General features: G+C 40.1%; 2 protein-coding genes across 2 annotated transcripts; both read right to left on the bottom strand.

Annotated features, from left to right (window-relative positions):
• Positions 1-602: 602 nt before the first annotated feature.
• On the bottom strand, positions 603-13,951 carry LOC129729274 (serine/threonine-protein phosphatase 6 regulatory ankyrin repeat subunit B-like). The gene is made up of 3 exons (XM_055687785.1): positions 9,833-13,951; positions 9,260-9,757; positions 603-3,504 (listed from the first exon to the last, which is right to left on the bottom strand). The coding sequence occupies exons 1-3, from the start codon at positions 13,949-13,951 to the stop codon at positions 3,217-3,219; spliced, it is 4,905 nt and encodes a 1,634-aa protein (XP_055543760.1). The 3' UTR covers positions 603-3,216.
• Positions 4,118-9,940, bottom strand: LOC129733127 (ankyrin homolog). The gene has a single exon (XM_055694717.1). The coding sequence runs from the start codon at positions 9,806-9,808 to the stop codon at positions 9,101-9,103; it is 708 nt and encodes a 235-aa protein (XP_055550692.1). The 5' UTR covers positions 9,809-9,940; the 3' UTR covers positions 4,118-9,100.
• Positions 13,952-13,955: the final 4 nt, after the last annotated feature.

The following is a 13,955-nucleotide window of genomic DNA, read 5'->3' as shown; positions in this document are numbered from 1 at the left end:
GTCGCTTTTTACGTGGGGGATACGTGCTGCGTAAAAAAACGCGTAAATTCCGGAATCCGCGTAAAAAACGCGTAAATTACGAAATCCGCGTAAAAAAACGCGTAAATTCCGGAATCCACGTAAAAAAGCCGCGTAAAAAGTAACCTTAGTGTACCATTTTTTTACTTCAAAAATTTTGAAGAGCTTGCCCCCCCCCCCCCTATTTGAAATTCTGGCTACGACCATGCCGCGGAGTACACTTCCGAGTTCAATTCGATAGGACTCGAAGAGCAAACTTTCGTGACGGGTGGCTGGATTTATTTTTTTATTTAGTTTCGAGATGCAAAGCAAAAACGCAATACACTTTTCTACCTACCTAAACCTGTAGTGATATCAACTTAAGAGACACACAGGAAAAGCACTGCAGTATTCTCTGTCGTGTAGTTCTTGAGCGTATTTTCCTTTCATGTGAGAAAGATCACACTAGTTTATATGTGAAAGATAATCTCCTGCACGGTATTGTTTCTCCGAGGAGAAAATACAAGCCTGTTAACAGGTTTTTGACGGTATTTCGGATAAATAAATTGATTTTGTTTGCTTCTTTTGCACAACTAGACTCTATTTTAATATCTAACCTTTATGGCGTTTATTTCTCAACGCATGCAAGCTATCTGACTAGTTATTTTGACTGTTGATGCTATTTAATTGATTGTATATAGGCTTAAGAGATATGAACAAAACCATATCCATCCATGTAATTAGTAAAGTTCTACATTTACCTAATGTGCTGCTTTTTTTGAATAGTTATTATGTTATACACTTGGTTTTTCATTTTTCCTTCTGGTCGTACTTCAGCAAAAATTTCCCACATTAACAAATAACACGGCAAGAATTCGACAACTCGAATGTCAAATATTAACCGGAATTTTTCATCAAGTGTTCATGACAATGGCAGTAGCTAAGTTCAAACTCAAAAATATGTTTAATAGAAAAATTTCTTACAGTTTTCATAAACGAACAAAGCGATAGATTTTGAAGCTTTCAACCAATTGAAGCTCACTTCCCCTTAGCTCGCTTCAGGCTGGTTGCTGCTTTGCCATATAAAGAGAATGTGCGGAAATCAATAGCTCATTTCATTCAAGTAACCGGAGCGAGCAAACAGAGCGTTGCGAGTTGGTAGTAGTACCCACTCGGAAAATATCCCTATGGGTACTTACCCACACGGAACTATCGAACAAAACCAAAAAAAAATGTAATGTGCTCTTTGTGCGAAACTTGCCGTCGACAAATTTTTAGATGGATATCGTTGAGCGAGTTACCCGATCAGAAAGACAAAACAAAAATGTAACAGAGGCTGTTAGTTTGTTATGTGAAAAACCTATCAAGTTGTGTTATAATTTTGATCCCGTTAGGTGTTAAAATAACAGAAATCAACAAAAAATATTCTACTAATATCCAACCCATATCAATCTTTGTTACTAACGTATCAGCTTTCTAACAAAATGCGATAGCACATAGAACAGTATAATCAACACCTCTATTTCATGATTCATTATTATAACTCATTCAGATTCAACTTTGTTATCCAAAGAAAATGGAAAAATACTAAATCGTATTAAAATATGTTATTTGCATCTCCTGTTGATAGAATTTTGTAATATTTTAGTTATGCTCTTCTGATCGGGTAAAAGAATTATTTTTTAATTGTTGTAGAATTTTTTTGTTTTCTCTGATTATTCGACACCAGGCTTGTTGTAACGAAATTAGTGGTTATTCTGATTTGTGCCGAATTGAAAACTGTTAAAAACTGCAATTGTTTAGAATCGGCTCAGCTACGTGACTTTTTACGCGTAGTATACGTAACGCGTACAAAGTCATGCATGAAAAAAACGCTACTTTTCTGAAATCCACGTGAACATATTTAATGATTACAATTTTCAATCATACCTGATAGATACTTTCATTCATTCCTTTTTGAAAACAGAAAGGAAGAAAACCCGGACGGCCGACGACCCTGAGCGACGGGAAGCTCCAAAGAATGCTAAAGTAAAAGACCGAGGGAATAGTGACTAGATCGCTGCGTACCGGCCAAACATTGAAAAAGTACCTGGCGAACATGGACATACATATCAGGAAGCGGCAGGCCCATCTCCTGGTCTTTGAGCAGTATGCAATGACACAGTGGCAGCGGTTAAATAAGATGCTCAAGTCGATTTTCCCCGCAAATCGCGACGTGGCGGAGGTGATGGATGTTGAGACCTATTTCATCCCGAATGGCAACGACTGGCAGGGCACTTCGTATTCTATTTTTCCCACGAAGGAAGTGAACTCTTAGGTGAAGTTCATTTCACTTACCAATTTTCCCAAGAAGGTGCTGCTGTGACTGACAATCAACGAGAAGGGGATGTCAATGCCGCTCATCTTTCGCTTCGTATTGGCCGTGAACGAGGAAATTTAAAGTACGAAGTGCCTGCCGGAGGCTGCGTCATTCATCAAGAAATATCATAAGGGCGAAGACGCGGAGCTTTGTTCGGATCTGGCGTCGGCCCACTACTCGAAGCAATCGTTGGAGAAGATGGAGCGGCTGAGAATCTATGTGGTTCCCAAGTTAACGAACCCGCCCAACGTCTCCAAGTTGTGTCCCATCGAGGATTTCTATGTAAACCTAACATCTAATCCATCAATTTTGTCGCAAAAACTGATGAGGAATTGATTATAAATAATATTGTGCGATATTGTTTGAAGGCTACGCCTTTTTCACCCATGAAACTTACGTTACGTATATTTGATACTACCCACTCGGGACAATAATATGACGCCGGCCCTCGTTGCGATATGTAGTTCTGGCTGCGTACACCGCACCGCATACTGTAGCATTACCAGTTATCATGAGCTTCGATGTGTTTTCCAGACCCCTTTCTTGTCGGAACAGCGGTACGCGGTACGGTTGGTCGCCGAATGGTCGCGGCTGAGCGAGATCGACCGGGTTATAAATCCAAACTGCTGGTAGTTGAAGATTCCAGGTGGCTGGTGACGGAAAATCCGAAGCGAATGGTGATGGCGGCGAGGTTTGTGGTGTACTTAGACGTTGGTTTCAGGGTAGAATTACGAGGTCCTGTTGCTTGCTTTACGTAACTCCCGTTTCTCCTTCTTTTAACTTCTAAGTGTTCTTCTTTGGCTTTTTTCTATGTACTTTCTTCTGCGGCTTTTTATATGTTTTATAACACCACTCAAACCTCATAGCACTGCAGGAGGTATGCTGGAAAGGGACGACGGTGCGTACGTTTTGGGATGGACACACCATTTACCAGAGTTGTGGTGACACACATGAGCTCGGCATTTGGGTGAGATGCAGAAGCGGGTTATCGGGTGGAGGCCGGTTAACCCCAGAACGTGCAGGTTGAGAATCAAAAGCCGATTCGTTAACATCAGCATAATCGACCACGTTTTGTTAGATGGTCGACACTTCTCAGACATTATCGACGTCAAAACACAATGGACTCTAACATCGACTCGGACCACTTCCTCACGCAAAAGTTAGAGTGTGCGTAACCAGATCATTTATGAGCTTATTTTAAGCATTTAATGATCTATCTTGGAACTTGGTTCAACGCATGTGCGACGGGCATAACGCATTTGATACTCTAGCGTATTTTGAATGTATCTGACAGCTCCTAACCACTTCGCTTAGAACGATTTCATCGGCGTTGGTATCGCCATAATAATTTGTAGTGGTATTGGTAACGTTTTTCAGGAGCCTGCTTTATTCAATGCAGTGCAGCATTGGCTGCTAAGAATTGAGGTAGGGGTACTGGGGGTAAGCCCGGCACTGAGGGTAAGACCGTCACCCCTAGGATTTTACTAGAAAACGCCAATTAACTGTGTTTTGGAATATGTGAAGTGTTGGTATTTAATATTTTAGACATTTAAAGACACATCGAAGCCACCGTGAAACGTCAAACGTCAAAATAATAGACAAAACATACGCTACTGCAGCTGATGCGTAAACGGATTTCATTTGAAAAGACTAAAATAATTTATCGTTGCTCTACAATTTATTGTCTGTATTGTTAGCAATCACAGGAATTCGATCTAAGGTAAATTTAAGCGATAAATTTGTAGAAATACTCTTTTTAAAAAAATGTGTGCTGTCTGGGTAACACCGTCACCCAGTGAGTGGGGTAAGCCCGACATGGTCTGAGGCTGGTTGGATGTTACTGACACATATTTCTCATCTATTACCGATGTCTCGCTGATAAATAAATTAATTAATCGACTTAGAACCATGCACTGAATCTCTTCTGTGATTTATGAATGATTCCAAAGGGTTATTAGAGGTACCAAATGTACTGAATCAAGTCACAAAACTGACGGCTTTCCCGGTGGTATTTGAAATATGCTCCGGTGTGGTCAATGTGATCCTGGCTTCAATGAAACTAGTTAATAATATGATTTAAAGTGCCACATGATAGGCTTGCCGAGTATCAAATTCTTTCATTGTTTATACATAATGTTCACCGGAACTTGTTCCGGCAATCTGCCCAGAACCAGCTAACCGACAACAACCAAATTCAACAGTAACATACAGAAATGTAAGATCTTTCATTCGGCGATTTGCGAATTCAAATTAGTTCAGTTAATTCGAGTTAATTCATGAACAAACTTAGGTGCCAACAAACAAGGGGTGCCGGTTTCACCCGCACTGATTGCTAAACGTCGTTTTTATCTTAGTGTCAAAACTTCACTATTTCTTGTAAAATAACAGTTTGAAAGTACTGAAAACCTTCATAACTTGTAGAAATTTTCCTTAGGGGGCCGGGCTTACCCCCAGTACCCCTACTTTTAAGTTTATTGAAATATCACCTGATCGATTCATTTTCAAGAACCGAACATTAAAAAACAACATCGAAGCAATAATAATAAGAGAAAACATTGGATACGTTACATTTTGCATTTAACTATGATGTTACTGTTTACATGTTTGTCGACTGTAGCGGTTAAAATAAGCGAAAAACTGTATAAACATCACGTAGAGAAAAATGAATAATCATCAGTTAATACATTTAATTATCGCCTTACTTATTGCAAGTTTAGGACTAAAAAAAGAGATAAAGCAATGGCAAAAAAACACTAATATGTTTACATATATTCTGAAAGTAAGAATTTTTCCATCCAATATTCTTAGTTTTCTCGATATAGATTTATCGGCCCGAGATACAGAGAAACAGGTTTTGTCAAGAAAAAAAAAATACAGGTATAAATGTGACAATCCTGCTTACACCACGGCTGAGCGTGAGAAGAGTGGTGAATCACTCTAGCTAGAGAGAATGCATAGCAGAAGGCCGCGCGGAGTACACTGCTGAAATCAATTCGATAAATTCGAAGAGCAAACATGCGTGACGTACGGCTGGATTATTTTTTTTTTCAGTTTCGAGATGCATTTTTCGCTTTCACCGCAGATGTCGGCACCGACTGATTGCTAAGATTTGGGAAACGGAATGCCTACCGGAGGAGTGGGAGGATGGGGTTATTTGCCCCATCTACAAGAAAAGCGACAAGCTAGATTGTGAAAACTACCGAGCGATCTCTATCCTGAATGCCGCCTACAAAAAGATATCCCAAATAATTTTCCAGCGGCTGTCATGGAGAGTCGGTTCACAACGGACCAGATCTTTACTCTGCGGCAGATTCTCCAAAAATGCTGAGAATACAGAGTCCCTACGCATCATCTCTTCATCGACTTCAAAGCCGCTTATGACACGATTAATCGTGGAGAGCTCATCAGACTGATAAAGGCTACGATGGAGATTGTGCAGTGTTGTGTGAGGATCTCGGGTGGTCTATCCGACCCATTCGGATCCCGCAGGGGATTTCGACAAGGTGATGGACTTTTCTGCCTGCTGTTCAATATTGCGCTAGAAAGTGTTGTGAGACGAACGGGAATGAACCCGCGGGGCACGATTTTCGTTAAATCCGGTCAATTTATCTGCTGGGCGGACGACGTGGACACTGTCGGCAGAACATTTGAGGCAGTGGCAGATCAGATCAGATCAGAATAAAATAAGAAGCAGAGAAGATTAGACTGAAGATAAATACATCTCAAACGAGGTACATGCTAGCGGGTGGTGCTGAGCGCGACAGGGCACGCCTAGGTAGTGTTGTGATAATCGACGGTGACGAGTTTGAGAAAGTCGACGAGTTCGTGTACCTTAGCTCAATGGTTACTGAGAACAACGATACCAACCGTGAGATTAGGAGGCTAATCATTAGCGGGCGTCGTGCCTACTATGGGCTCCACGAAAAATTACGTCCGAAGCGTCTAAGTTCTCGCGTAAAGTGCACATTGTACAAAACGCTTATTAGACCAGTTGTTTTTTCGAACTGAATTTCTATTTTTAACAACGGCTTTTTCCCGTTAACACGTTAAAGTTCATTAAGCAGACAGCATGTGAGTAGAGGAAGAACGAAAAATAAGCGAACTGGAAATATGATACAGATTTGGAAAAATATACCGCATCCCGACGGGACTTGAACCCGCAATCTCCCTGTCTCCGGCATGGTGTTTTGACCAATTAAACTACGGGGGACGGTGGTACTGTTCCACAATCTATATCGTATCACATTCCAGTTGTCGTATTCACAGACCAGTTGTTCTCTACGGGTATGAGACGTGGACAATGCTTGAAGAGAACCTGCGAGCGCTCGGAGTTTTCGAATGACGGGTGCTAAGAACCAGGAGAACGGAGTGTGGAGACGGAGAATGAACCATGAACTCGCACAACTCTACAGCGAACCCATCATCCAGAAAGCGGCCAAAACTGAACGTTGGGCAGGGCACGTGGCGAGAACACCGGACAATTATCCTGTAAATTGGTTTTCTTCTCGAATCCGGTTGGTAAGAGACGACGAGGAGTACAAAGAGCAAGGCTGTTAGACCAGGTGGAGCATGATCTGGCAAGTACGAAGTGCCCGCGGGATTGGAGGCAAGCAGCCATAAACCGATCAAGGTGGCGGAATTATGTTGTGCAGGCCATCTCTTAGGACGTACTGCCATTAAAGTAAGTAAATAAGCAACACCACTCAAACGAGCTGTGGAGCCACCAACACAGGAGCAGGTGAAAAAGACGATTAGTGAGCTGAAAAACGGCAAAGCCGCTGGAAAGGACGGTATCCCGGCCCAACTTCTAGAAGCCGGATGTGAGTGGCTGTACAATGCGATCCACCAGATCTGGGCGGATGAACAAATGCCGAACGACTGGATGGAAAGCCTAGTATGCCCTTTCTCTAAGAAGGGTCATCGATTGGATTATTGCAACTATCGAGGCTACCCAGCTGGTCTCGAGGTTCTTCAGAGACCGTTGACGAAATCCTTTGTTGGCGAATACCAGCCTGGTTTTCGCCAGGGGTGTTCCACGATGGAACAAATTTTCACCCTGCGTCAGATCCTCGATAAATTTCGTGAGTATAATTCGTAGACCCACCATCTATTTGTAGATTTTAAGGCGGCATACGATTCAGTGAAAAAAAAAACAAACCGTGCTGGTAATGCTGGAACACGGTTTCCCGACGAAACTAATTAGGCTGATTCGTATGACGCTGGAGAGATCGAAATCGTGCGTGCGGAAAGCTGGCGAGACATCAGCCTCGTTCGTAACGTTGGATGGACTGAAGCAGGGGGATGCGCTCTCTAACTTACTATTCAACATCGCCCTTGAAGGAGCAGTACGTAGAGCAAACGTGCAATGAAACGGTACGATAATCACGAAATCTCACATACTTCTTGGTTTTGCGGACGACATCGATATCATCGGTATCAACCGTAGGACCGTGGAGGAGGCCTTCGTATCTTTTAAGAAGGAAGCAGCGAGATTGGGACTTGTCATTAACTCTTCCAAAACGAAGTACATGTTAGCTGGCAGGGAGCATGGAAGTTCCCGTGGTGTTGGTGCTGAGGTGCAGATAGATAAATTTGTTTATCTTGGAACGCAAACAATGCAAAATGTTCTAAGATTTTAATCATTCAACTAAGATTCTCTCAAGACTTTATAAAATTTATTGTCTTGACAATCATAGAAAAAGTTATAGACTTAAAACAAAATTTAAAAAAGGGTGTTCTACAAAAAACTCTATTTTGTCGTGTCCAACGTACAGATAGGACATCGCAGTATTCAGCAATTGTTAATCTTTTAAAATTTTCCACAACTTTGCTGAAGCAAGCTATCTGGAGTATTGAAAATTAAAAAAAAAATTATCTAACTGTAAGGTGGATTGATCGAAAAACTAAAGACGCCAAAAGTAAGGCCTTTTTCTATGAAACAATTTTGCTGAAGACATTGAGTACATGAAATCAGTTTTTCACAGTCAAATCAAGAACGATCACGATTTTCGAGTTTAGACCACTGTGCACTGTGGGGTTTTCAAATAAATCCTTCCACCAATTGTTCAAGTCTTGAAATAAAGGAACCCTTGAAGTGTATAGAAACTATTTTGGAAGTTATTTCATTAAAAGGTGGTTGAAAAAAGGACTTTACATTGAGTATTTCGTCGTTTTCATATCACATTTTTGTACTTCACGACCTTCAAAAGGGTATTACTCAAAAAAGTACTGAACGATGATTTTGCAATTTTGACCAGAGATTCTGGACGTCATAACGAATAGAATGGTGTACTCAAATTCTTTGGTGCATTTTTTTTATAGTAATGGAGCACCGTGCAGAGATTTTTCGAAAATTGCTTCTCTTGAAAAAGTTGTTTGATGGTACAAGGACCACTCTGTTCCGCAACGACTCATTACGTCCTTCCTGTTCTCCTGTGCGTATTTACGTCCTTCCTATGCTCATATTCGCAAACAATCAATAGAGCAGTGCCGCCGTTTCCGGTAGTAGCATCCACATTTGCTCCTGCTATCAGAAAGTTCCAGATCATTCGAAAATTGCCTGTTTTTACAGCATAATGTAATGCAGTCCATTTTTTTGAGTTTGCAGCATTAATATTTTCGTTCTCGTTCTGATGCTGTGTCCCCGTTCTCAAAAGTAATGCACACATTTACTCCTGCTGCTAACAGTTTTTCGATTATGTTAACCTTTTCTCCACGTGCAGCATAATGTAATACCGTCCATTTTTATATGTTTGCAGCATTAATATTTTCGCCTCGCTCTGTCAAAGCATCTACCACATTACTATGCCTAAATTCGGAAGCAACCATTAATGCTGTGTCTCCGTTTTCAGTAATAACATTCACATTTGCCCCTGCTGCTAACAGTTTTTCTATTATTTTTACTTTTCCTGCTTTCGCAGCATAATGTAAGGCCGTCCATCCTTTTGAGTTTGCAGCATCAATATTTTTGTCTCGTTCCAGCAAAGCATCAACCGCATCACTATGCAAAAATTCGGAAGCAACCATTAATGCTGTGTCCCCGTTTTTAGTAGTAACGTCCACATATGCTCCTGCTGTTAACAGTTTTTTGATTACTTCAAATTTTCCTTCTACTGCAGCAAAATGTAATGCCGTCCATCCTTTTGAGTTTGCAGCATTAATATTTTTGCCTCGTTTTAACAAAGCATGAACCGCATCACTACAGCCAAATCTAGAAGCAACCATTAATGCTGTGTTCCCGTTCTTAGTAGTTACGTCAACTTTTGCTCCTGCTGTTAGCAGTTTTTCGATTATGTTACCATTTCCTTCTTGTGCAGCATAATGTAATGCCGTCCATCCATTTGAGTTTGCAGCATTAATATTTTTGCCTCGTTCTAACAAAGCAATTACCGCTTCACTACGCTTAAATTCGAAAGCCATTAATAATGCTGTGTTCCCGTTCTTAGTAGTCATGTCCACATCTGCTTCTGCTGCTCAAAGTTTTTCGATAATGTTTACATTTCCTTCCCGTGCAGCATAATGTAAAGCTGTCCATTTTGTTAAGTTTGCAGCATTAATATTTTTAGCTCGTTTTAGCAAACTAACTACCGCATCACAACGCCCAAATCCAGCAGCAACCATTAATGCTGTGTCCCCGTTCGCAGTAGTTACGTACACATTAGCTTCTGCTTCTAACAGTTTATTGATAGTTTCAACATTCCCTCCTTTTGCAGCATAATGTAATGCCGTCCATCCTTTCGAGTTTGCAGCATTAATATTTTTGTCTCGTTTTAGCAAAGTAACTACAGCATTAAAACGTCCAAATCCGGAAGCAACCATTAATGCTGTGTCCCCGTTTTCAGTAGTAACGTCCACTTTTGCGCCTGCTGCTAACAGTTTTTCGATTATGTTGACATTTCCTTCTCGAGCAGCATAATGTAATGCCGTCCATTTTGTTAAGTTTGCAGCATCAATTTTTTTGTCTCGTTCTAACAAAGCAGCTACCGCATCACTATGCCCAAAATCGGAAGCAATCATTAATGCTGTGTTCCCTATCTCAGTAGTAGCGTCCACATAAGCTCCTGCTGTCAACAGTGTTTTGATTATTTCTACTTCTCCTCCTTTTGCAGCACAATGTAGTGCCGTCCATTTTGTGAAGTTTGTAGCATAAATACTTCTGACTCGCTCCAGCGTAACATCTGCCACTTTACGATACAAAAATTCGGAAGCAGTCAATACCGCTGCGTTACCGTTCTTAGTAGTAACGTGCACTTTTGCTCCTGCTTTTAAGAGTTTTTCGATTATTTCAATTTTACCTTTTACTGCAGCGTAATGTAGTGCCGTCCATCCTTCTGAGTTTGTAGCATTTATATTATTATATCGTTCTAGTAAAGCATCTACCGCATCACTGTGCCCAAATTTGGAAGCAACCATTAATGCTGTGTCCCCGTTCTTAGTAGTAACGTGCACTTTTGCTCCTGCTTTTAAGAGTTTTTCGATTATTTCAATTTTACCTTTTACTGCAGCGCAATGTAGTGCCGTCCATCCTTCTGAGTTTGTAGCATTTATATTATTATATCGTTCTAGTAAAGCATCTACCGCATCACTGTGCCCAAATTTGGAAGCAACCATTAATGCTGTGTCCCCGTTCTTAGTAGTAACGTGCACTTTTGCTCCTGCTTTTAAGAGTTTTTCGATTATTTCAATTTTACCTTTTACTGCAGCGCAATGTAGTGCCGTCCATCCTTCTGAGTTTGTAGCATTTATATTATTATATCGTTCTAGTAAAGCATCTACCGCATCACTGTGCCCAAATTTGGAAGCAACCATTAATGCTGTGTCCCCGTTCTTAGTAGTAACGTGCACTTTTGCTCCTGCTTTTAAGAGTTTTTCGATTATTTCAATTTTACCTTTTACTGCAGCGCAATGTAGTGCCGTCCATCCTTCTGAGTTTGTAGCATTTATATTATTATATCGTTCTAGTAAAGCATCTACCGCATCACTGTGCCCAAATTTGGAAGCAACCATTAATGCTGTGTCCCCGTTCTTAGTAGTAACGTGCACTTTTGCTCCTGCTTTTAAGAGTTTTTCGATTATTTCAATTTTACCTTTTACTGCAGCGTAATGTAGTGCCGTCCATCCTTCTGAGTTTGTAGCATTTATATTATTATATCGTTCTAGTAAAGCATCTACCGCATCACTGTGCCCAAATTTGGAAGCAACCATTAATGCTGTGTCCCCGTTCTTAGTAGTAGCGTCTACTTTTGCATCTGCTGCCACCAGTTTTTCAATTGTTTCTGCATGGCCCACTTTTGCAGCCCAATGTAATGCTGTTAATCCTCCTGAATCAGTACTGTTAATATTGTTACTAAGGATTATCAAATAATTCGCTGCTTCATATAATTTGTTTTTCAATGACAACATCAGTGCGGTTTCTCTGTTCGAGTCAGCATTATCAACAATCGCCCCATTTTTCACCAACAGTTCGATAATTTTCACGTGTTTGTGGTGTACAGCTCCCCTGTACAGCTTTACAGCCATATGCAACGGTGTACACAACATTTCGGAAGCGACATTAACATCCGCTCCAACTTCGATTAAATGTTCAACCAACTCTGTATGACCGTTCCTCACAGCCACATGTAAAGCAGTAAGACGATCGCCAGTTCCAGAACCATCCATAAAATCGTGATATCTGTAAGTAGCATTTATGTTCCAAGGCTTAAACGCATCCTCCAAACATTTCACTAAATTTATTGAATTATTTGTTATCGAAACACAAAACAGAAATTCGCGTTGTTCAAGCAATAGATCAGGAAGAACTGCACTACAGTTTTGTTCTTTCACCGAAAAAATGCACGAGTCAACAACTTCAAGTATTACCGCCATATCAGAGCTACATATGGGTGGATAATATTCTTCAAATGACGCTAAGCGTTTATAATACCAGATAAAATTTTGAACAACAATTTTACAAAACCGTATCAATGATTTAGGTTTCATCGGATTTTTGCGAACCGTTTGTTCTTTGTGAACTTTTTGCAGTAAAAAGCGCCAAACTTGAACTGCATTGTTGCATATTAGGTAATAAACTATGGCTTCCAGATCAAATTCACACGTAATCAGCTTTTGCCAAAAATAATTGATGAAAAAATATTCAGCAAATGTTTGGTGAACAAAAATTGGTTTACCATTCACTATTCGATAGACGATTCCGGTCTTTTCACGTGAGTCAGAGACCGTTTCCAATAACTTATTACCTTGCAAGATTTCGTCCGTCGAGAGAAACTTTTCTCGCATTTCTTCATGTAACAATGTAAAAACTGCCAATATTCGATGAGTTTGTAATACACCAGGAGCTTGATCTTTCACTATTTGCTTCACGTATATCGACTCGAGATCCATGCGGTTCTTTTCTTGGTATTGTACAACTTCGAATTTGATTCTAAAGAATTCATCGTATAGATCGATCAAAGCCATTGTGGTTTCGTTATTGCCCATCATGTTTTCAACTGTTTCAAAACAACATGAATTACAACATTCTTCACATCTCTTAGTGAATATTGCAGCAATCATTCGTAGCTGTAGTGGAATTCCACAAAATTGTGATGGCTGATCACCAATTGTGTGTGAAAATTGTGATAAAATTCTAGAACAGAATTCAACCAAACGTTTGTCACTCAACTCGTTTTTGATATTGACTTTCCAGTAAGTTTTTAGAAATTTTTTTTGATCTTCTGTTTCAAATGGTTTCAATTTTAAAGAAAAAACGTTCAAATCTTCTTCCAATTTAGTTTGGAGATTCGGACGAGTTGAGATCCACAAACTTTTTATTTTCTTTTCCTTTAACATATTAACTAAGGTCAACACTTGTTTTTCGTAGTTGGGACTGATTTCATCGTACCCGTCAAGAAATATTATGATCTGTTTCGCCTCATATAAATGATAGAATATTTCTCTTTCTAGCAAAGCCGGCCCAACCAAATTGTTTCCTTTCTGGTTGGATATACTTGGTTGAGCATTTTTCAATGTATCAAACAGAAAACCTATAATTTGCCGGTCGTCAATTCTTTTTTCTACTGGCCATTCAGAAAAAACTCCCGAATGATCATGGAGGCACACATTTGATACCCAGGAGGTGGGATTTTTCTGTTTCATTTTATTTGCCATGAATGAGAAAATCGTAGATTTTCCCATTCCAGGTTCTGCTACTAGCAGCTCTACCGGGGACGGCTCAATATAATCTACTTCAAAATCTTGCATAAAGTATGTAACGATATTGCGGAGCTTCCTCAAAGAGCCGTGCGATTTTTGCCATTGCAGTTCACCATTTGTTTCTTTCATCCAATGAATATTTCGTTTATTAAATTTACAACACAAAGTCTTAAAATTTTCTTCACTATCAAAAGTTATTATAATATCTGAATGCGGTGTGAGTTGCTCTTCTCCAAAATTGTTGGATTTAGTAATGACAAAGTTCGCGTCGTTTTTCAACGCTTCCCTTCGAAAAGTCACTTTCCGTTGCAAAACGCGTTGAACATAATAATTCTCGACACCTTCGGTTATAAAAGACGCTGGTTTTTTGCCAATTTTTATTTCATTCTTGACAAGCAGCATGGAA

This window comes from Wyeomyia smithii, chromosome 3 (genome assembly GCF_029784165.1).
Source record: "Wyeomyia smithii strain HCP4-BCI-WySm-NY-G18 chromosome 3, ASM2978416v1, whole genome shotgun sequence".
Lineage (NCBI taxonomy): Eukaryota > Metazoa > Arthropoda > Insecta > Diptera > Culicidae > Wyeomyia > Wyeomyia smithii.
This window is presented reverse-complemented; position numbering and strand designations above follow the sequence as displayed.

What these genes read in the sequence shown, in the direction of transcription:
- LOC129729274 (XM_055687785.1), bottom strand. Translation starts at nt 13,951, where the DNA reads ATGCTGCTTGTCAAGAATGAAATAAAAATTGGCAAAAAACCAGCGTCT. An exon ending in TAAACATTATCGAAAAACTT is followed by an intron (nt 9,758 to 9,832) that starts TGAGCAGCAGAA and finishes TTCGAATTTAAG; the next exon opens with CGTAGTGAAGCGGTAATTGC. An exon ending in ATGCTGCGAAAGCAGGAAAA is followed by an intron (nt 3,505 to 9,259) that starts GTAAAAATAATA and finishes CTTTTGCGTGAG; the next exon opens with GAAGTGGTCCGAGTCGATGT.
- LOC129733127 (XM_055694717.1), bottom strand. Translation starts at nt 9,808, where the DNA reads ATGACTACTAAGAACGGGAACACAGCATTATTAATGGCTTTCGAATTT.